Genomic DNA, 23,733 nt, shown 5'->3' with positions numbered 1-23,733 from the left:
GCAGACTTGGTGGGCCCCTGCCAGTGGCCAGGCTGCTTGGACAGCTGTCGTCTGGAAGAGGAATCGGCCGGTAGGATCAGGCCTTTCTTTGAGCACATCCAGGGCTCCCATTGCCAAGACAAGCTCCTGGAGCTCCTCAGCCAGCATCCCTCCCCCGCTGCTGCACGCTTGGCAGCTGGCGGGAGCTGTGGAGGCAGGAGCACGTCTCTGACCCTGGGGTCTAACAGGAGGCGCCCTCGACAAACGCTGTAGATGGGCTGACATTCCCAAAGCTGTCAAGTGAATAAGTAGCCGTGTCTCTGGTAGCACGCAGGGCATCCCGAGCCAAGTGCAGACGCTGCCAGCGCTTGGTCGGGCCCGGAGTGCTGAGCCCCCTGCACAGAGAGCTGCCAGCGACGGCATCGAACTCTGCGGCCTCAGCACCAGCTTGGCTCCACGTCCCACAGCAATTCACCTCCTCCCCGGCAGCACTCAGCACCCACGCAGGCCAGGCTGGCAACGTGGACAGGAGCCCAGGGCAGGAGCCACAGCTACGCTTGGGTAATGGCCGCTAGAGCCCAGAAGCTATCTCCATGGCAACTCATGCTTAGCAGGCTGCCCAGTTATATTATTACCGTAATGCCTAGCAGCCCCTGTCATGGGCTGGGCATGGCACAAACACAGACCAAGTGGGCTTACAATGTAAGGGAGAGTGGTCCCCCACCTAGGGAATCGGGCCCCATTCGGAGCTCTCTGTGATGGGTCCCAGGGCTGTGTGGGATGGGGTCCCCTCTGCTGGCTGGGCCCATCGAAAGGATAACAGCCTGCTCTGCCAGGGAAAGGAGCTGGAGGCCTGTGCTGAAGAGCCCGTTCTGTTCTCACTCATGACCGGGGGGCGGCTCCATTCTCCTGCCTGCTCCCCAGCAGCTCCTGGTGTCCGGGTTGTTTCTCTCTTTCCCCTTGTGGTCAAGTGAATTTGGTGCAGGGGGGAGGTGTTAGCTGGATGCCACTGGCGGGCAAAGTCCCAGCATGGAGTAGCGCAGCAAGCCAGCTTGCCTCTACCCACCATGTGCTCCCGCTGAGCAGCGGGAGGTGGGGCTTGGTCTCTGCTGGGCCTGCCAGCCAGGGGGCTGACAGTGCCAGTGGAGCTGGTAGTGCCGGAGATATGGACACGCTGGGAGCTGGATTAACAGATTTTAAGGTCGTCAGGGACCATTGTGATCATCCAGTCTGACTTCCTGCATAGCGCAGGCCAGAGAACCTCAGCCCGTAGTTTCTGCATCAGGCCTGTAACTTCTGGCTGAGCTAGAGCAGATCTTTCAGACAGAGACATCCAGCCTGGAGTCAATGATTTCTGGTGATGGAGAATCCACTACAATCTCTAGCTAAGGGCTTGTCTTCACTGCAGTTGACTTGAGTTATAACTCGAGTATTGCTCCTAACATGACTGCCATCTTCCCACAATCCCTCTTCACTTGGGTGCAGTGGTGCATGGTACTCAAGTTGGCTGGCACAACTCGTCAGTTGGTAACACAATCAGTCTGTGCAAATCAAGTGTTTGTTTACAGTGTAGCTTCTCTCCCCTGAGCTAGGTTGACTCAAGAGGAATTGTCGCGTGTAGATACCTTAAGTTAACTCCGCAGTGAAGACAAGGGCTACGTTGCTCCAATGGTTAATTCATATCACTGTTAAAAATGTGTACCTGGTTTCTAGCCTGAATCCATCTCGCTTCAGCTTTCGGTCCCTGGATCTCAATATGCCTTTACCTGCTGGATTAGAGAGGCGTCTGCTGTCTCAGATCTCCTCCCCTTGGAGATCCGTACAGACTAGGATCAAGTCACCTCTTAACCTTCTCATGGATGAACTAAATCAATTGAGCTTCTTTAGTGTCTCCCTGGCAGGCAGGTTTCCAGACCGTGGCTTGTTCTCGCAGCCCTTTTCAGGACCCTTTCAAATTTTTCAACATGATTGTTGCCGTGGGGACACTAGACCTGGACATGAGATCCAGGCCACATGCCGAGGGAACAGCCCCTCCCTTCTCCATGCAATACTCCTCTGCTTATACGGCTAAGGATTGTGTTGCCTTGTAGCTGCTGCATTGCTCTGGCAGCTCCTGGCCAGCTGGTTATCTCCTGGGACCCAGAGTCCCTGTCAGAGGCCTGCTCTCTGGTGGCCCCTTTTGTAAGTGTGACCTGTGCTCTTTGTACCTTGCTTTGGGCTGGTAGAACCCGTTGTTCTGCTGAGCCCACCTTACCCAGGGACCCAGGGCGCTATGTGCCATCGTTATTTACCGCGCCATCGGTGGTTGGGTCATCTGCAAACATTCCCGGCCCTGCTGTGAGATGTCCTTCCAGAGCAGGCCTGCACAACATGCGACCCGGGGGCCGCATGTGGCCTGCATGGGCTCACTGTGCGGCCCGCGGGAGGGTGAGTAGGCAAGCGGCGGGTGAAGGAGGGGGGCTGAGTAGGTGAGCGGGCGGGCAGTGGCGGGGAGTGAGTAGGTGAGCCGGGGGAGGGGGGCTGAGGAGGCAAGCGGCGAATCGGTGGCTGACCTGTTCTACTGATCTGGTCTGGCTCCCATCCCCTCTCTCAGGGCCAGCTCCAGGCACCAGCAAAACAAGCATGTGCTTGGGGCGGCACATTTCTAGGGGTGGCATTCTGGCGCCAGCCATCATAGGCGCCGACTCCGGGGCATGGGGAAAAAGTGCCCTCGCCGCCCCAGCTCACCTCCGCTCCGCCTGCTCCCCTGAGCGCGCCGCCGCCACTCCGCTTCTCCCCCCTCCCTCCCAGGCTTGCCAGGTGCGAAACAGCTGTTTCAGGCAGCAAGGCTGGGAGGGAGGACAAGCCGAGCGGCGGGCGCTCGGGGGAGGTGGTGGTGGTGGAGCGGAGGTGAGCTGGAGCGGGGAGCGGTTCCTCTACCCCCCCGTTACTTCCTGTGCCCCCCACCCTAGCTCACCTCCGCTCCGCCTGCTCCCCTGAACGCGCCGCCACTCCGCTTCTCCCCCCTCCCTCCCAGGCTTGCCGCGCGCAAAACCGCTATTTCACGCAGCAAGGCTGGGAGGGAGGGAGGAGAAGCTGAGCGGCGGGCGCTCGGGGCAGGCGGCGGTGGTGGAGCGGAGGTGAGCTGGAGCGGGGAGCGGTTCCTCTACCCCCCGTTACTTCCTGCGCCCCCCCACCCTAGCTCACCTCTGCTCTGCCTGCTCCCCTGAACGCGCCGCTGCTCCGCTTCTCCGTCCTCCCTCACCTGAGAGGGAGGGGGGAGAAGCAGAGTGGCGGCACGCCCGGGGGAGCAGGCGGAGCGGAGGTGAGCTAGGGCAGAAGGTCGCGGGGGGCCCCGCAGGAAGCAATGGTGGGGGGGAAATGCAGCACGCCAGGGGAGGAGGCGGGGCTGGGGATTTGGGGAAGGGGTTCGGAAGGGGTGGACTTGGGGTGGGGCCGGGGGCAGAGGGGCACGAAAAAAAAGGGGGGGGCGGCCAAAATTTTTTTTGCTTGGGGCGGCAAAAATCCTAGAGCTGGCCCTGCCCTCTCCAAGGGTTGCAGCTGTCTGGAGGTGCTGCCTTCCATGCCTTCCTCATTCACACCTCATTCATTCAACAGGGCAATTGATTACAAAGTGGGGGGAAGATCTTATTCTACTTCTAGCAAAAAGACATTTTCCTTTTACCTTAATTATACTACCATAGGGGCCCGCTATAACAAATTACCGAGGTTCAATACTGCTGTTTCGGTGGGGTGGCGCTGGGGAAGGAGGGTTTGTTTCCGCGGGGCAGGTGGCACGGGGGGGGAGGGTTCTGTGGGGCAGGTGGCGTGGGGGGGGTGTTGTGTTTCGGGGGAGCTGGGTGGCACTGGGGGGGGGTGGGGTTGGTGGCGCTCGGGGGGTTTCGGTCCTCAGCTGTTTTCTTTGGAGTAATATGGCCCTCGCCGCTTTACAAGTTGTGCAGGCCTGTTCCAGAGCATTGACAAAGCGATTGAATAGCGCTGGGCCAAGGTCGGGGCTGGTGCCCCAGCAGCTTGCAGACTGGCATCTGGATGGAGATGCATTTTGGTCACTGCTGATGTGAGCTGGATTTGAACCAGACCCTACGTGCTGCAAGCACCTGCCAGCACCAGGGAAGTCTCACTCTTGGCACAGTGCTCAGCTTGGTCCCGAGAGCAAACCCCTCCCTCCTCGCGGAGCTGACGGGCACTCTGCCCATCAGACACATGGGACCGCCCTCCATGCAGGCCCTGCCAGCTCCCTGCTGAGCCCGAGGCCTGTGGTGTGCAGGCGTTCCTGCTGTGCTACCCCTGAGCTCCACCTCCATGCGTCACCCGGCCCCCCCGTGACTCTTAGCTTACTCTCCACATACACACGCCAGCTGCTGTAGCCCGCACTCCCCGGCTGAAGAGAAAACTCCCCACCACCCCCCAGGGCCTGGCCCGTCCCCATGCAGCGAGGGGAGGCAGGGCCCCACGTCTGTCTAGACCAGCAGCTGCCTCCCACCAGTTCATCTCAGGACACGTGAGGCCGAGCCAGGAGCCCGGCTGTGTGCGGTCATGGCCTCTCAGGGGGAAGCTGTTTGGTTAGGGTGACGTCGCCGGGCAGGGAACAGCGAAGGGGAGGGTGCGGGGGAGGGCTGTGCACCGAAATGGGCTCCTCTTTGCCCCAAAGCGCAGTGCTGGTCTCTCCACCCCCTTGCTGGCTGCCGCGGGAACAGGGGCTCCCGGGTACAGCTCTGCCAGCCGAGGCACAATCCACCCTGACCCCGGTTCCTGAAGCCTGCCTGTGGGGGAGCAGACAGTGCCCCAGGAGGTGGGCAGGGGCATGGCCAGGGGAGGGAGCACAGGCTGGCTGCGTCACCCTTTCATTGGCAGTTTCCTTGGCCTGGTACGTTGGGGACCATCCGCTCGGGCTGTCAGGACAAGCAGGCAAAAGGAGCCACTCCTGGGAAGTGAGAGGCCGTTGGTCAGGGGCCGGGCGGCTCTGCGGGTAGTTCTGGTCGCTGGCTTTGTACCTGTCCGCAGCTCTCAATAGCTCGTCTGACTTGGGCTAATCCCAGCCCTTGTGCTTGGCAAAGAGACGAGGCTGAAACCAGGAGCCTCCAAAGGGAATGTCAATGGAGGCACCTAACTAAGGCTTTGTCTACACTACACAGCTTTTAGCGACAAGGCCGTGTCCACACAGCCATGTCGCTAAAAGTCAGGCAGTGTAGCCGCTGGTTGTCCGCACTTTTGCCGACAAAATACTTCTACCCCCAATGAGCAGCGTTTGCATTGTCGACAGGAGAGTCCTGCCAACAACGCACTGTTTACACTGACACTTGCAGCTGCAAAACTTTTGTCTTGGGGGTGTATGTGTGTGTGTGTGTGGGGGGGGGGGGGTTAGCACCTCTGAATGACAAAAGTTTTGTCACTCAATTGCCAGTGTAGACTTAGCCTAAGTGACTAACTTTCCAGAGGTGCTAAGCCCCACAGCTCCTCCTGCCTTGCAGCGGGGCAGGGCCCAGCAGCTGGATAAGCAGCCCACTCCCGCAGGTGCCACAGGGTGGACGGATGGGCGGGCAGGTGCAGAGTCTGCCCCAGGCTCTGGCCCCGGTCCTGGCCCTGCGGCTGGCTCACCACCGCGTCCTGCCCGGGTCCCAGCAGCAGGGTGCTGGGCAGCACGGCCCCAGACAGTGTCTGTCTGGTCAGAAGGATGCTGAGAAAATGGACAGCTCCTTCCAGATGCAAATTGCTAGTCAAGCCACTCATCAGAACAATGGGTCCGGCTAATCCTTTCACAATGGGACTAATTGCTAATCAGACCAATTTCACACTGGCTGTTTCCCTTGACAATGAGGCTCCTTGGAGAACAGCTGGGGGGTGGGGGGGAATGGGGGCCGTTTCCCTGGCACGCATGTCTCCCTGTGCTGGGGGAGGGGGAGGCACCGTTGGGATTAGCGCCTTCCCGCTCTCTGGAGTGTCTCTCCAGCCCCCTGGGGATGTGGGGCTGATGGTGCGGGCGTGAGGCGAGGCACAGGGGATGGCAGCTGGGGACTCTGCTGTGCTGGGAAACCCGCCGGCAGCCTTCTGCAGGGGCCTGCCTGCCTGCGTGCCCCTCCAACCTCCAGCTCCTAGGGCAGCTGCCTCTCCCGCCTCCCTCTACACTGCTGGGTGCAGGGACCCTCCTAGCCAGGCCCAGAGCCTCTCCTCAGGAGTTGGCTGCCCGGTTTAGGCCTGTGCACAGCACTGGGCAGGCATCTGCTGCTGCAAGCGATAACACCCCTGCCCACTGCTGTCGGTGTCAGCTAACACAGCCTAGCCTGGCCGTTCTCCCAAGGGCTATTTCGCCTGCCACTGGCAGGCAGCCACCTCCGAGGTGGAGCACCGCACCTGTATAACAGAGCACAGCAATGCGATTCAGCAGTTTAGGACAGGAAGTGGCGCCATGCTGTCAGTAATGACCCCAGGTGCAGGAGCTCCCTGAACATTTCACTTGGCCAGCGCCTCTAGCCCCACGCTGGAGTTTTCCTGGGTGCTGATGTGGGGAGCAGCGCCCCCTGCTGGGTCACCAGCCGCAGCTTGCTCCGCCCTGTCTGTTTCCGGCCGTGGCTGAGTTGCGGCCCCTGACATGCCCTGTCAAGGCTGAGGCTGCCCTTTGAGCTGTGGGCATTGCCATCTTGCTGTGGTTCTGGCTGCGAGCCGGAGAGCTGGCCGCACAGGCCCCCCGGGGCTCTCCCAGCCGACTCGGAGCTGTGCTGGGGGAATCCCATGCCAGCGACTCCCCGGGCAGGCTGCGCTACATACCTCGTTTCCCTCCCATGGCCTGTGGCTGTGCGGTGCTAGGGTGACCAGATGTCCCGAGTTTGCTGTCTGGCCACCCTATGCGGTGCCTTGCCTGGTAAGAGCTTTGTGTGCCTGGCCATCAGGGCAACCAAGTGACTCCTTGGACATGCTCACCGTGTGGGGGAGATGCCTGCACTTCTGGGATTTCCCAGGCGCCCCCAGGAGCCCCCGGGTCCTGCCAAAGGCCCAGGGCCCATTCACAGCCTAGCCGGCTAGGAGAGATTTCTGCCTCAGCAAGAGAGTCGGGGCAGGGGCAGCGTCTGATGGGAGAGGGGCTGGTGTCCAATGAGCTCAGGCTGACTGGAGATCCGTGAGGGGCTGCATCAGTGAGAGGGAGCGGGTGTGAGGGGGCAGGAGTGGGGCAGCGGACTGGGGCAGGCAGCAGCGACAGGGAGAGCCTAGGGCATCATTGCTGTGTCTCCTCGTGCGGATGTGGTTTGTGTTTGTGGTTCATGACGCACTCACTGATTGAAGCTGTGAGAGGCAGAGTGGACTAGTGGTGAGCGCACAGGCCTGGGAGTCAGGAGCTGCTCGGTCCTGATGTGCCATGTGGCCTTGGGCGAGCCCTTCCCTGCGGCCAGACATTGGATACCGGCCGTTGGATGGTTAATTGGCTGGGCTCGCTGCATGTGCGACATGCTTGGTCAGTGCCGTGTGTCTAGCACTCAGCCGAGTTTGCTTGCAGGAGCAGTGCTGGCCCCAGCAGCCAGTGGCCCGGCCTCCCCCACCCCCGCACATGCTGGCTCCCCCAAACAGCCTGCCTTCGCTCCCTGCTTTGGGGGCTGGCCAGAGCTGTTTGCCCGTGGCAGAGGCATTGCTAAGGGCCGGGCGTCTCAGCCTGAGGACGCTGGTGTGGGCAAGAAGCAACCGAGCTTCTTCCAGTCTATTAATTAAGCTCCGTGTCCCTGTCCCCGCCCCCGCGTGCTCTCCCTGCAGAGCCCAGCTGCCCTGCCACGAGTGCCCACCCAGACGCAGCAAGCAAAGTGCCTCAGGGCTCTAATGAAGCGGAGTCCTGGACGCGCTCGGCACTGAGTCCCCGGCTCGGCTCGGCTACAATTAATTGCTGTTTCCTTTTTGCTCTTAATGAACCTTCTCTGCGGAAGGAGGCAGCAGCCTCCCCGCACCGATTGGCACTGAGCTGCTCCCCTTCCTGCCCCCCCGGCTGGTTCCTCGGTCTCAGGCAGGGGAGGGGGCAGCACCCCGTCCCAGCCAGCGCAGCGGCCTCCCGGGCCTGCTGCCAAGTGCGGATGGCTTTGGGTGCCAAGTGCAGGGAAGGAAGAGATCTCCAATTGTTGGAATTGCCTAAAAAAGGAGAAAGGCAGCAGCTTGAAGTGGAACTCCGAAGCTGGGGTTTCGGGAAGGTATTTGTGCGAAGGCCCCGTCGTTAATACTGCAGCGGAAGCTACAGTTCCATCTGGCCTCGGCGTTACCTTTCAGCCACCCGGCTAAGCCCCTAACCCAGCCAGCAGCGACTCCCTGTCCCAGTGCGGGAGGTGGCTTGTCACCCCCCCCATGCCACATTCTGCTGTCTGGCCGATGCCCTGGGGCACCAGCATCTCCTGTATTACTGCTTTGCAGAGATGAGTGAGACGTGGTCGCCTGGGGCTGCATTGGTGCCGTTCACAGACCCCAGGCTCTGCACCCCCCCGCCCCCTGCTAGGTGCTGGCAAGGTGAGCAGGCGTCTGCAATTCCCCATAAATTGTGCCACGCCTGTCCCGGTCACCTCTTCTGAGGCAGTCCCTGGCCCAAAGGAGGTGGCAGTTCAGGCAGGATCCCTGATTTAGTTGGTGTTGGTCCTGCTTTGAGCAGGGGGTGGGACTAGATGACCTCCTGAGGTCCCTTCCAGCCCTGGTATTCTATGATTCTATGGTTCTTACTGCGTGTAGGGGGCAGGGTCCCAGCGCTCCCCACTCCCACTGATCTCTGAGGGAGCCAGTGCAGGGCCAGCTGCCCACACGGGTGCTGGACGCTGACAGCCTGAAGTATGTTGTGGCTGGAGCTGTGTGGCCCAGATGGTGCCTGCTATGGGGCTGCCCCCTGTGCTCTGGGCCAAACCATCCCCATGCCTGGCTCCCAAGGGAGCAGCACCGGAGAGGGATCCGTAGTGGGGGCGCTAGTGCCCGCCTTGGGACTCGTGCCTGGCACGGCTGGCAGTGGGGGCAGCAGTGCCGCTGTGTTGCACAGCGCAGGGGGTACTGCGGGAGGTGCTGCCACACTGAGCCCTCCCTGCCGAGTACACCGAAAGAGGGACCCCGCTGCACCGGGGGCCAAATGGGGCAGTGCAGGGGGCATGGCAAGGAGCCAGCCTGGCAGTGCTGCGGGGGGCGGGGTGGCATCAATGCCTCCAGCTCGCTGCATTGCCCCGGGTGTAACTGCAGCCCTGGAGAATCCAGCCAGCCAGGGGCACCGGGGGTGAGGCCAGGGAGAGGGAGCAGCCTCAGCAGAGACCTGGGAGCAGCTTTGGCATCAGCCTCTAGAAGCGTCTGCTGGGACCCCGGGGAAGGGCTGGGTGGCTGGCGGGTCTGGCCCGGCGGCGGAAGGGCAAGCTGGGCAACCAGTGGGAATGAGCGTCCGCTCCAGCATGGAGGTGCTGGTCCCTGGAGCTCCCATTGCCCGTCCTGTCTCCCGCGGAGCAGGGCGAGCTGGGCAGCCCGCTGTCAGAACAATGGGCAGCCCGCCCACATCCCTCCCCTCTCCCCCAGCACCCCTCAGCCCGCAGGAGCGCCAGGCTCTTCCCAGGCGCTGCCATATCCCTGGCCCTGCAGCTGCAGGCTCCTCGGCCCTCGCCTTGCCAGCCACGAAGGGAGGTGGTACGGGGCGCTGGCTGGAGCTAGCCAGGGCACAGGTGCATGAGGGCCCATCCTTGCAACCTGATGCGGGTCAGGGCCTGCCTCCAGCAGCCTGGGCACAGAGCCATTCTCAGGGGACAGGCATCCACACCACCAACACTGCCAGGCACCTCGCTGGCAGCATCAGCAGGGAGGCCGAGGGCTGGGCGGGCTCTGGAGACCCGACTCCCCTCTCGCCCCTCGAGACTGTAGTGCATTGATGTGGCTATGGGCAGAGCTTGGCCTGGCATCCCCCTGCCGGAGGGGGCGCTGCGTCCTGCCCCTGCCCAGGCTCTAGCAGTTCTGGGGATAAGACCCATAACCCAGGGTTAGACAACGAAGCCCCCACCCCTTGGCAGCTCCTGTCTGAAGCTCCAGACCATCAATCCCTGGGCACCAATGCCCTGATGAGAGGGTGGCACGTGGTTCCTGGACTGGGAGCCTTGCCCACCCCAGGGCACTTTGGGGCTCTGCTGGTGGGAGCAGCGCGGGGAGCCCAGGCAGACGGTCATTGGCGTTGCAGTCAGGGCGTGGGTTAGCCTCTCTCTGCCAGCTATTGCAGGCGTCTGCCCAGCAGGATGCCCCACACTGCTGCCGCGGCGGGGCTGGCTCGGGTGGCAGCAGCGGGAGAAGTTTGTCCCATGTCCCTCGTGGGGCCCAGGCTGCAGAGCTCAGTGCTGCCCCCCAGGCGCGCCCTGCATCTCGCTCAGCGCTGGGCATCGGGGGCTGCTGACGCAGCCTGAGGAGCCACTGTGCCCCCGGCCCGGACACCAGCGCCCCAGGAGCATCTCTGCTCCTGTCGGCCAGGATGGGCCGGGCTCTTAGCAGCAACCCAGAAACGTTGCCTGGTGGAACCGGCTCTGACAGGCCTGGGAGCCGGCCCGGGTGAGGGCAGGAGGGCATGGCTGGCCCGGGCACCAGGCACTGTGCCAGCAAGCAGAGGGGAGGCTGGTGTGGGGGCAGAAGGCAGAGAGAGGAATGGGGGGCAGGAGGCAGTGGGCTGTGGAGCTGGAGGGAGGCACAGCGACTAGCCCCCCAGGTGCTCTGGGCTGGGTGGGGCCTGTCTCCTGGGACTGGCTAGTGGCCGTGTGGCTCCTGGGGACTGCCAGCAGGCTGCGAGGGAACGGAGGGCCAGGGCGCTCCTCACCCATGTGCCCCACAGAAGCCCCCAGCAGTGGCAGGTGTTTCTCGCCTGGGTGCCCTGGCCTGAGTCCGTCTGGGCTCTGGGGAGCCTGGCCAGGTGGCACTGGGGCTGTTCCGTGCTGAGGGCAGGCTGGGAAGGGGTTAATGGCCAGCCCATACCTGCAGTTGCATTTTAAAGATGTGAAATTAAAGCCCGTAATTTATTCTCCCCACACACGAAGGAGCAATTAGTTCTAAACACGGCTTAATCAGTCAGCGCGAGATTGATTTCTGTAGACTTGGATTTGGTGGCTGCTGGCGAGGAGCCAGGCTGGGAGCAATCTCCAAATAAATGAAGTGCGGAGAAGGAAGCCATTACATAATATGATGGATGGGCCCGGAGCTCGCACGGCTGCTCATTAGTATGCCACTCGAGGCTGGCAACCGCACCAAACTTTCTCCCAGGCACCTCGGCAACTTCCTTCCCCCTCCCCTGCCCCTTCCCCCAGCTGGGCTGGGGCTAAACTCTTGCTGCCTCCCCCAGCACACTCAGCTGGGGCTCAGGGCCGGGACAGACACCTGGACCCAGGAACCTGTTCAGCCCCAGGCAGCCCTTCTGCAAACTCCCTGATGTTCCCATCTCTGGCTTCCAGCTGGCGCAGCATGCCCCTGCCTAGGCCTCAGGTCTGGTCTCTTCCCCCTCAGCTCTCTGCATTGTGCTGGGCACTGGGCCTCCTACAGAGGAACCACTTTTATCCCCATTTCACAGACAGGGAAACTGAGACACGGCCAGGGCACATGCCTTTCTCCAAGGTCACGCAGTGAGTTGGTGGCACAGCAGCATGTAGAACCCAGGAGTCCTATCCTGGTCCTTCCCCTTCACCCCAGACCAATCTCTGAAAGGGGCTCATTAGGGAGCAAAGCGCAGCCCCCAGCTGTCTGGTGGGGTCAGGTGCGAGGCAGCCTTGGGGAGCATTCATCATGCCACCTCCCACTGGCCTGGCTTTCTGTAGCGGCCCCACAAGTGACACATGCTATTGGCGGCTGCAGGGTGCCCGCTGGGAATTCCATGGGCAAACTCCCCCGAACTCCAAGGCATAATCCCCGGGTCACAGAGTAACGGTCCCCACCTCCCGTGTGCGTCATGCCTGGACTTCCCTGCTGTAGCATCAAAGCGTGGGGGGTGAGCAGAAGGGCGTGGCCCTGCCTGGTGCTCCCCCTCAGAACGGAACCCCGCGTTCAATGGCGTCAGAAACGCACCCGTGGGTGAGGACAGTGCTGGCATGGCACAGCTGGGGGAGCTGCGGGAGTCTCCCGCATGTCGGGCAAGCTGGCATGTTCTCTGCCCGGGGTTTGGCTGCACCCTGGGGGAGTCTAATCACACCAGCCCTGGTGGGCTGTGAACGCAGAACCCAGGATGCTCCAGCGTCAGACGGGCTCTGCTGCAAGCAGGCAGCACTGAGGTGGCTGCAGAAGCACCTGGCACCAGGATTCAAAGGTGCTGCTGAGGAAAAATCCGGGTCGGATACTACCACGCCCATGCCTGTGCACCATGCTGTCCTCCTCAGGTACCTCAGGAGGCTGCAGGGGGAGTCAGGCCGGCAGCATCTCACCCTCAGTAGCTAAACTCTGCATTTGTTGGCAGGAGAGATGGGCCCCAGAACTCACATGCTCTGGGCTTCGGGCAGGTCAGGCCCACACCTCGTATTAAGGGGAGGATTTGGGGGCAGGATTTGCCATGCTGGGGAGGGGATCCCCGCAAGGGTTTGCAAGCAGCCCTCATGCCAGGTGTGTGATGCTGGGGGATGCGTGCCCTGCCCGCGGGCAGGCTCCGATCCGCCGGCAGCATGCGGCTTCCTGCTGTGAGCGGAGCCCAGCCGCTTGGCTGCTGGCCAACTCTTCACGCCGACTTGCTTTGAAGAGCCGCCATTCGTGCCGTGGAGCCGGTCCCTAGGGGACATGTTGTGTCTGCTCTGGCGCTGGGCTGACCCTTCCTGCATGTGGGGGTGGCTCCCGATTTCCCGATACAGATGATGGGCTGAGGGAATTGGAGGGAGCTGGGCCTGAGCCCCCTGGGCTGTAGCGTCCCCACTGCCCTGGCCTAGGACTGGCCAGGAGGGACCCACCCACCCTTAACGGGCCATGCATATGTAACCACACACCTCCTGGGGGTGGGGTTCTGTCCCAGCTAGTGGCACTGAGACCACTTAAAGCGAGAGAGAAAACGAGTCGGCTCTACAGCCTTAGGTAGCAGCCAGATGGCTTTTAGCTCATGCTGGAAAGGCTCATGCCCTAAGCTCCAGAAGTCCCCGGTTCGATCCCGCCCGCCGACACTGGGGCCTGTCAGCATTACACATAGATTGAGCACAACTAGGCTCCTAGCTGCAAGGTCCATGAGCCTGTAGGTCTCTGCAGCCCGACTTGCTGCTGGGGGCTGAACTCCCCCCAGAGCCAAGGCCCTGGGCCAGGCCCATTTCTCAGCCCTGCCCCCTCTGCCAGAAACACAGAGCCCCAGGGTACTTATCAAACCAGACCGTTCCCGCCACGGCACATGCTTCTCCCGCTGGGCTGACCCGTCCTGCATGTGGGGGTGGCTGTGTAGTCAGTGGGCTAACGCTGCTGGAGGGCGTCGGACACTGTCTAGAATAGAGCGAGTCCAGTGCCAGCCTAACCCAGAGGCTCACCTTTGCGCAGGGGACAGCAGGGTGAGCGATGCAGGAGCCAGCTTGCAGTAGCTTTGGAAATGTTTTCTTTCTTCCTTCGTGGTGTGAAGAAGGTGCGGCGTTCACCAGGAAATAGTAGCCAGGGCTGGGGAGAAGCGTTTGAAGCCAGCTCGAGCACAGGAACAGGGAGTCCGTGCTCACTGGGGGGCTGGGAGAAAGGGCCTGTCTGCCAGGCTGGTGAGGGACTGGGCATGTGCCTGGCGGCAGTGAGGCAAGTGGGATGGGCGTGCTGGGTCTGAAGATGACTATGCATGGGCTGTGCTGGGAAGGGGGCCCCGAAGGAGGGCTCCAGGAGTCTGTGCTGGGGGAGGGGGGTTGGGAGTGGGACCAGGGAGCCACGGTTGGCCTGGTTCTGATCCCAGTCACGCTCTGACATCAGTGTCACTCCATCGGCTCCAGCGGAGCTGCTCCTGATTTACACCAGTGTAAGAGCAGAGTCGGGCCGGAGAGCTGTTCCTGTCCAGCAGCCTTTGTGCAATGCAGTCTCAGTGCCGCTCCTGCGGGGCAGCCCCCCCGTGGCACCAACAGGCCCCCTTGCTGCAGCCACAGCAGAGAGGCCAAGGACTGAAGGTGCCGTGGAGAGTGAACTCCCAGTGGTCCCTCGCCTGGCCAGGCTGAGGCGTACTGGCGGGCTGGGGTGAAGGACGGAAGAATCCCATGCACTGCTACAGACTAGGGACCGAATGGCTAGGCAGCAGTTCCGCAGAAAAGGACCTAGGGGTTACAGTGGACGAGAAGCTGGATATCAGTCGACAGTGTGCCCTTGTTACCAAGAAAGCTAACGGCATTTTGGGCTGTATAAGTAGGGGCACTGCCAGCAGATCGAGGGACGTGATCGTTCCCCTTTATTCGACATTGCTGAGGCCTCATCTGGAGTACTGTGTCCAGTTTTGGGCCCTACACTACAAGAAGGATGTGGAAAAATTGGAAAGAGTCCAGCGGAGGGCAAAAAAAATGATTAGGGGACTGGAGCACATGACTTATGAGGAGAGGCTGAGGGAACTGGGATTTTTTAGTCTGCAGAAGAGAAGAGTGAGGGGGGATTTGATAGCTGCTTTCAACTACCTGAAAGGGGGTTCCAAAGAGGATGGAGCTCGGCTGTTCTCAGTGGTACCAGATGACAGAACAAGGAGCAATGGTCTCAAGTTGCAGTGTGGGAGGTTTAGGTTGGATATTAGGAAAAACTTTTTCACTAGGAGGGTGGTGAAGCACTGGAATGGGTTCCCTAGGGAGGTGGTGGAATCTCCTTCCTTGGAGGTTTTTAAGGCCCGGCTTGACAAATCCCTGGCTGGGATGATTTAGTTGGGGATTGGCCCTGCTTTGAGCAGGGGGTGGGACTAGATGACCTCCTGAGGTCCCTTCCAACCCTGATATTCTATGATTCTTGCAGCACCGCCGCTGTTGTGGGGGGGTGGCTCCTTTACCCCGGCTGTCAGAGCCCTTGATAAATCCCCGGCTGCCCAGGCTAGTGTATGTCAGAGCACATGTGCGCTGCTCCTGCAGTGCATCAAAGGGAGACGGAGAGAGCCCCCCAGCTCTTCCCAGCCATAGCTCTCAAAGCACTTGTACCAAGGAGTCAGTATCATTATCCCCATTGTACCAATGGGGAAACCGAGGCACATAGTGGGGCAGTGACTTGCCCAAGGTCACCCGGCAGGCCAGTGGCAGAGCAGGGAATGGAGCCCAGCTCTCAGGGGTCCTAGTGCAGTGCTTACTCCACACACACTATAGGGAAGCCCCCCCGCTAGCCACTAGTCCCGGGGCAGAGGCGCTGGGGACTTTCACTGACAGAGGCTCTTTGTTTTGTTGTCTCCGCAGAACTCGATTCGGCACAACCTGTCTCTGCACACCCGCTTCATTCGCGTGCAGAACGAGGGCACCGGCAAGAGCTCCTGGTGGATGCTGAACCCCGAGGGCGGCAAGACCGGCAAGCCGCCGCGCCGGCGCTCAGTGTCCATGGACAACAACAGCAAGTTCCTGCGCATCAAAGGGAAAGCCAGCAAGAAGAAGCAGCTGCAGGCGACTCAGGAGCGTGGGGAGGAGAGCCCGTCCTCTCAGCAGGCCAAGTGGTCTGAGAGCCCTGCCTCCCACACCAGCGATGAGTATGACGCCTGGGCTGACTTCCGGACACGGGCCAACTCCTCGGCCAGCACGCTGGGTGGGCGCCTCTCCCCAATCATGTCCAGCCACGAGCCGGACGAGCTGGAAGAGGACGACGGCACCCCATCCTCCCCGCTGATGTACCCCAGCCCCTCCAGCACCATGTCTCCCTCCCTAACCAGCAGGTGCTCCGTGGAGCTGCCCCGGCTGACCGACCTGACCGGCACCATCAGCCTGAACGAAGGGCTTGGCGAGAGCCTGCTGGACGATCTGCAGGACAACTACAACATGAGCCCTTCCCAGCCGCTGCCCTCGGGCGGCCTCAGGCAGAGGAGCTCCAGCTTCACCTTCAACTCCAAGTGCTCAACGCTCGGGGCAGCCACCGGCACGTACTGCGGGACCATCTACAGCCAGCCCGCCATGAACCTGCTGCGGCGCCTGCCCATGCAGACCATCCAGGAGAACAAGCAAGCTACCTTCACCCCCGCCGGCTCCTACCGGAACGCCTCTCTGCAGGACCTGCTCTCCTCCATCTCCTACGCGCACAAGGAGAGCATGGCTCAGGGCGAGCCGCCCATGGCCCAGGCCAGCGTCCTGGCACCGTCCCGCAGCCACAGACAGAGCACCCTCATGTGCGGAGGTGGGGAGCTGGGCTTGTCCTCTTACCCCGCCCACTCGGCCTCCCTCATGAAGAGCAACACTTTGTACCACCCGTCACCAGCCAGCCACCACCCTGCTGTCAGCAACAGTGCCTTACCCACTCCTATCAGCCTTATGAGCTTGCCTAGTGACTCCTGCAGCCTGGCAGCCATGCCCCACCACGGGCATCTCCATCCCTATGTCAATACCCAAGGGGCACACATGAGCTTGCTGGATTCCCTCCAGGGCCCTTACCAAGGGGCGATCCACCCCCCTGTTTTGGGCCAGGACAGGTTCCCAGCAGACCTTGACCTGGACATGTTCAACGGCAGCTTGGAGTGCGACGTGGAGTCCATTATCCTCAATGACTTTATGGACAGCGACGAGATGGACTTCAACTTCGACTCGGCTCTGCCCCCGCAGAACGGCCTCAACATGGCCACGCTGCCCAGCGCCCCCCAGCCCCCCAACCAGAGCTGGGTGCCTGGCTGAGACGAAGCCGGACGCTTCCCACCAAGGAGTCACATGGGGAACAGTGAACCAGACTTTTTTTTCCTTTCTCTTCTGCCTTTATTTGTTCTGATGGGCTAGAGGCATCTGTTAAACCTGAGAGCCACCCAGACCACGAGCTGCAGGGTGACAGATCCGTCCGGGCGCAGGACACAGCCCCACCAGCCAGTGCATTGATGTGTGCGCCAGACTAGCTAGCTCAGGCTGTGCTGGGGAGCCCCAGGCCCACTCCAGTGCTCTCCCTAGCACTGTAAAACAAAAGAGAAAGCACATCGGGTGTGGGCATAAAGGCAGTCTGGAGCCAGCCATGCCCTGTCCCTCCTCTGCCCTTAGGGGGTTTCCCAGGTGAGGCAGTGCAGAGTCTGGACCCAAGGCATTCGCATTTGTCAGAATAAGCTTTCCAAATTGCCCCCCTCTGACTGGCCCCACCTTTTGTGCTCTTGTTTGGTTTGGTTCTCCCCACTACCTACAGTGGGTGGCAGCCCTGGAGCAGAGGCACAGTGACTGCAAAGGCCCTTGTTTTCCAGGGCAGCTGCAGCCATCAGGAGCGGTTGGCTGGCTCAGAGGAGGCTCCCCCCAGCAGTCAGCGTTAGCGTCAGCCTGCAGCCCCTTCCACCCACTCACCCGACAGCAAACCAGTGGATTTCCGTGTATTGTTTAAGCCTGTTCTAGAACCTGATATAACCCCGGGGTAGCTGGAGAGCCAGGGAAAGCCTCTGAACTCTGGAGCTAGCAGCTGGGGCCGCCTGCTGGCAGCACCCACGCGCACGGGGCTCTCTCCAGAGTTTGCTTCTGGATTCTGAGCCAGTTTGATTTCAGCCAACTTTGGGGATGGTCACGTTTTCAATCATCAGTGCCTGCAAAAATCCCAACCCACCGATGACTGGCAGCTGTCTGTATACAACATGCATGGTGCCATGCACAGTCGGTGCGTGCGTGGGCGGGGGCACAGGCGTGCATGCCCTGCACATGCAAATGCCGGCTTTGCAGCAGGCCCAGGAGCCTGTGTGAGGCTCTGGGCTGCCTGTTGGGAGGGGCATGCTGCTAGCCTGGATCCCTGCTGGAGAGGTAGGCTGGGGGAGGTTAGAGGGTGTGGGGGGGAGTTATTTATTTGATTTTATGCACTCTCTTGCCATTGAATAATCACCTTGTTAGAAGAGCCAACGGGAGAGCCGTGCTGGGAGCTGGGGAGGCAGTCTGCAGGCAGTGCGTGCTCGCGGGAGATGGCAGTTAATATCAGAGATATGCGGAGGGCTGGGAGATGATTGCAAAACCTGAATCTGGCTTGCGATGCGGAACATCCCCAGAGTTTGGGGTGCTCAGTGCCAGGGCACTGGACCTCCCAGTGGGACTTGGGGTTCAAACACCTGCTTCCCTCTGCAGAGCTCACTGTGCCCCTGCGTTTTCCCTACCAGCAAACCCTGCCCTCCCCTGCCCCAGGGGTTGGTATGCAGGCTCTGGGCAGGTGCCCGGGGGCTGCCAGGCTGTCAGGCAAGAGAGAGGTGCTATTGCTACCCACAGCAGGGAGTCACTGGGGCTCACTGGCCGAGTCTAGCAGCAGGGACTTCCGGGGAGGCAGCCTGCTTTCTGAGCACTGCCCACCTGAGCTGGGCGGCCGTGCCAGCCATGCAGACAGCACGAGTGGGCACAGCAGGTGCTCAGCATTTGGGGATGAGCCAATCGGAGGTAAGTGAGAAGGGAGCCAATCCCCTTGCCTCTGCGGTAGTGCCCTGAAGAGCCAGGAGTGGCTGGGAGCTGCAGTGCGGGCACAGCTGGGCAGTGGGCTGTGCTGGCCCCCATCGGGGCAGCAATCCCCACACATCAGGCTTGTGTTCCGCAACCACCGGCCTGAGGCAGACCCAGAGCCCCAGAGCATCTCCAAACTGCCCAGGACCTTGTAGACAGTCCCTGGCTCTCTAACATGTCGAGCCCAAACACCATCTGAGCTCTGGGGCTGGAGCCTTTCCTTGGGGGTCCAGCTCCTCCTTAACCAGGGCCCGGCTCCTGGCTTTGAAATGAAGACACACGTTGTTTCCACTGCGCTTTGCTCTGGGATCCCCGGTCCGTTGGACCCTGAGCCTCGAGCGACCAGGGCGCAACCCCCTGGGTGGGAACCGAGGTTTCTGTGAACTCTGACTGCAGGACACAGGCCTGGCGCTTCCCAGCAGGGGGGAGGGATATTTGCCCCCCAAATGATCTTCCAGGGCCCCAAAGTATAGTCAGAGAGGCTGAACTACGTAGTGAGCGACCCAGCACTGAGCAGTGGAAGTGACAGTGACAAACTACTGATGCCAGAGCCAAATTTTACTTTCTTAAATTCCAAGATTCCCCAGGTCTAACCAGGCCTGGGCTCCTGGAAGGCTGGTTGTGTTTTAAACAGCAACCTCTAGGGACCTCAACATACACACCAAGAAAGGGACCCTAGAACTGGCCCTGGCATAATCCCACGTAGTCGGGAACTGGGGGCTCCCTGGCTTCATGGGGCTCCAGGGTTCTCTGGCCAGGTGGTCTAGAAAGCACCTGGAGCCCCCCGCGTTGGCCCATGGAGCCTGTGACTCTGTGGTCTGGGTTCAGGCTTGTTTCCCACAGGAGCAGCCAGCATAGGCACATCTGAAGGGCAGAGGAGATCCCAGCTGCTGAATGGGAGGAGATGGGTCCTCATCCCTACGCAAGGTGGAGCCTTGAAGGGCCCTGCCCTCCTCAGTGGGGCTGTCCCATGCCCCTGCCCTGCAGCCCCCCTCCTTTCTCTGTGAATGGCCCAGAAGCACCAAGCACTGTCAGGCACAGAGCAAGGGGTCGGTTTGTTAAAGTCCCCATCTCTTTCTCTCACCCCTCCAGCAATTCTCCCAGCCCCCAGCATCACAGCCAATGCATCTTCCAAGGGCCAGGCAACATGTCCTGATGAAGGCCATAGGAGACCTAGCAGCTGCTCCTTGCCTGGGGCAGAGTGGCACCCTGCAGTGGGCATACGCCATGTCCTCTCGCCTCACCCGAGCAGGGTCCATCAGGTACCCGGCGTGTGTCTATGGTGGGTAATAACGAAGGAGCCCATTGATGTACCATTGATGTTTGCTCCAGGTACATAGAGGTCGTAGTCTATTTATAAAGACATTATTACCAATTAATTAATTATGTTTACATTGTTGAATCATGTACAGAATTTAATATATTCTATTCTAGATATTCTTTCTCAGAGGCTTTTTTAAAAATTATTATTATTTGGTTGATAGCATTCATTCATTCATTCGTTCAGTTTCGACACTCCCATTCTGTTTTCAGATGTATTTAATTCATTGCAGAAATAAATTGCCAATGACAGATGGCTATGAAATACCCAGCCCCTCGCCCTGCCCTAGCCTGGGAGCGCTAAGGAGGGGTTGAGAGGAGGGGTGTGGCAGGGTGCTTTGCTTACCGTGGGGCTGGGGGCTGCAGGGCTGGGACCACCTATTAGCACCAGGGGTGTTCGGGGAGCAGTGCTGCCCTGTGTGGGAGAAAGGAGGGAGTTACCTCCTTCCAAACACCTGATCTTCCAGGCACATCTCCAGCAGCACAACAGAGGATGATGCCGTTAGGCACTGGATGGCATGTGCCATTGGCATGTGGCATCAGGCGGGCACCCTGCCCGCCCCTCCCAGCACCAGCCACACGCTTGGGGCTTTGGATCCAGCATCACCCCCCTTGGCACAGTCCTTGCCAGGCTTGGCTCTGCTGCAGTCTCTGCTCCTCTCAGGTGCTTTGGGAGAGCGGGGATGGAGAGGGGAGCCACGCCATCAGCTGACAGGGAACGCAGCCCAGGGGAGGCCTGGTTCTGTCCTGGGGATGGAACAGGCTCACTGGGGTGCCTAGTGCTCAGCATCAGGCCCAGTCACCACTCCTGCTCTCTGCCAGTCTCAGGGACTCTCCCTGCTCTCTGCAGGCCGGACGCCTCGACCTGCCCCTGCCCCCGGAGCTCAGTGCTAGCTGGGCCTTTGCGCTTACATCCTTCCCCACAAGGAGATGGGAAGCGGGACAGAGATGCCCAGGGAGCCCCGTGGCCTTGCCCAGCCCTGAGCATCCATTGGTACTTAGAGGAAGCAGCAGGAAGCCTCAGTCAGAGAAGAGCCCCCCTCACCCCCCCCGGCATCCCCCGTGCCTGCTCCCCCTGCCCCGCCGTGTGTTTGACCTGGGAGGCCAGCCCCGGGTACGTCGTCTTGCGAAGCTGTCTGTGGTTCGTGACCGTGGGGTTGTCGTGTGTACGGTGGAGTTGTGTTGGTAAGCATTGTGTGTGCCGTCGTTGTGCAGTGCGAGGGGTGTGGTGGCGGGCAGGGAGCTGGGCAGGGCGACCCATCACCCTGGGTGCCCAGCGACACCCACGCCCTCAGGCAAGGACACGGTCAGCCTCGGGCCTACGCGGGGGAGTTTAGGTGCAGGGCGGGAGAAGCCTGGGCAGCACCCCCATTGCCGGGGGGAGAGGAGGGGAGGGCCGTGCGCATGGGCCAGGGCTGCTCAGGGATCGGGACGGAGATGGGGGCGAAGCACATGGGGACGGATTAGGTGGGGGGGGGGTGTCAGTCATTCCCTTGCAGCTCCATTTCCATCCCAGCCCTGGGCCCTGGTCTCCTGTATGCAAGGGTCAGATGATACGTGCACAGGTCTGGTCTGGGCCCTGGGCACAGTCCCCTGCCCCCCACCTGTCTAGAGACCGGGGCCGGAGAGCTGCTCTCCCTGGTGGAATTGCTGCCAGCACCCCCCACTGCAGCTGGGGAGCATGGGGCCCCCGACGGCCCAGCGCGCTGCGAGCTGACTCCATGCTCTGGTGCGGTCTGCACAGGCCCACGGCAAGGAGCCGCACATGAGGCAGGGTAGGCTGAGGCTCTCTGGCCTGTGAGCACACGGCTGTGGTGTCTGCACTACACAGGCTGTTGTCATGTGGCTTGGCCATGAGTCCACATTTAAACACAGCTTCGGTGTCGCGTCCAGGGAGTTGGAGAGACGGCCGGGCTGCCCTGTCCTGCCCAGCCACGCTGGGACTCCAGGTCAGTGGCCACGTGCCAAGCCACCAGCCGCTTGGCTCCTAGCATGGCTGGGAGCACAGGGAAGGAGAAGGCTGGTTCTTTGATTTGAAGGAATCAGGGGGGTTATTTTAAATCTCCCTCAGGACATGGGTCCCCAAGCACAGCCCATACCCAGCCCCCTGGGAGACTCCTCTTCTGGACTTCCCACCCGGTTCCCTAGCACACTGTCCCCCTCTGCCCCATGCTCCCAGCCTGGCTCCCACATCTGGCCTGGTGGGGCCTGGCTTCAGTGACTCAGTGACGGGCACACAAGCCAGGAGCAATCCGATAGCGGAGCTGGATCCCCGGAGGGACTGGCTCCAGCAGTTTGCTTTATACAGATGTTTCAGTTCATTCTTTCCCTCGTATTTATAACTGTACAAACTTGGGGGGAGGGTTTCGGACAGGCTGTTATCTCTCACCGCACATATATTGTAGGCAATGTAACCTTCTTGATTGTGCTATTAGAGTTTGTGTATGTGGCAATGTAAAGAACTGTGTATAGTGCATTGTACAGCATATTTTCATGAATAAAATTGTTTTAAATATTACAAGTATGGCCAGCTGACTTCCGTGCTTGTGGGTGCATGCGTGCATGTGTGTGTTTGCAGGCACACATGTGTGCGCGCGCATGTGCGTACCCCTGTGTGTGTGTGTGCAAGAGATGGAGGAGTCAGTGTGGTGACCAGAGAGGGAGTGTACCAGAGAGGGAATGTGGTGTACCAGAGAGGGAGTTGGAAGGTTAAAGGGGGGGACAAGTATAATAATCAATACTTGTGAGCCATATTGTTTTGTTCCCGGCAAACACACCGAGACGTTGGATAAAAACATTGACACTCTTGCTGAAAGGCTACAACATCACACAACTTTATTTCTTAGAATTCAGAACAATAAAGCACAGGAACTCAAAACCAGAGAAAGCGAAAGCAGGCTGCTCTTTAAAACAGAGAGGCCCAATTCACCCCTGCTAGCCCTAAGCTGGCTGGCTGCAGACTGACTCTGATAGACCCAGATCCCCTGCTTCTCTCCAGGTCTCCCTTGCCTACAAGCAGACCCAGGAACCCCCTTAGAACGTAAAGGGATAGCTTACAAGTTAACACATTTTACACCACACCTCAGCTATCAAGGAGCCCATCTGACCCTTGGAACTAAAGACCAAACTGAAAGTTAAAGGAAGGCAGGACATCCAAAGTCTCCGTGGCCCTGCTGGACCCTCCTGGGGCAATGGGATGGCTTCTCCAAGTGACCATCACTACTGCCAAGAGGTTCAGGTGCATGAAGCTGTGCAATCACTGGACACAGGACAAGTACAGAATGGATCCAGATCTGCCACTTGTCTGCTGGGCCAGGGCAGTGGGGCAGGAAAATGGGGTCTCCAGCACCCCAGAGGCTGGGCTGGACTCATGAGTGTCGGCGTGCCAATCACAAGACTGGGCAATAGACGAAAATCAGTAAATTGCAGCATTTGTGTAGTGGGGACCTGCTCCCCGCGGTGAGACAGAGGCTGCGTGTGTGGGCCGTGGGCTGGGCAGGGGATGTGAGCAGCAGGCCAAGTGGGCCCAGAGAAGTGATCACTGCACCACTGACCTGTGTCACCTCTGGCCCCTTTCCCACTATGTGGCCATAAATCCCTCCCCTCCACCTCGGCCGGCTCTGAGCACCAGTGAGATTCTGCTGCCATCTGTGAAAAGATGGAAGCCAGCCATTCCCATAGCCCCTTCTGCCAGGTCAATGCCCCTCACGCCACCTCCCCATTCACAGCCATGTCCCCTCTGCCAACACCCCCCTCACGCCACCTCCCCATTGACAGACAGGTCCCCCTGCCATCCCTCACGCCAGATCCCCATTGACAGACAGGTCCCCCTGCCACCGCTCACGCCACCTCCCCATTCACAGCCATGGCCCCTCAGCCAACACCCCCTCACGCCACCTCCCCATTCACAGCCATGGCCCCTCTGCCAACACCCCCCTCACGCCACCTCCCCATTCACAGC

General features: G+C 60.5%; 1 protein-coding gene across 3 annotated transcripts in view; it reads left to right on the top strand.

Moving 5' to 3' along the window:
* The window catches only part of FOXO6 (forkhead box O6), a 92,718-nt gene extending 76,030 nt beyond the window's left edge, over nucleotides 1-16,688 (top strand). For all 3 annotated transcript variants that reach the window (XM_065421785.1, XM_065421786.1, XM_065421787.1), the window contains one exon: nucleotides 15,276-16,688. In XM_065421785.1, coding sequence (XP_065277857.1) covers nucleotides 15,276-16,688 — 1,413 coding nt within the window. The remainder of the gene's footprint in view (nucleotides 1-15,275) is intronic.
* Nucleotides 16,689-23,733: the final 7,045 nt, after the last annotated feature.

This window comes from Emys orbicularis, chromosome 23 (assembly GCF_028017835.1).
Source record: "Emys orbicularis isolate rEmyOrb1 chromosome 23, rEmyOrb1.hap1, whole genome shotgun sequence".
In the NCBI taxonomy this organism is placed as follows: Eukaryota; Metazoa; Chordata; order Testudines; family Emydidae; genus Emys; species Emys orbicularis.
This window is presented reverse-complemented; position numbering and strand designations above follow the sequence as displayed.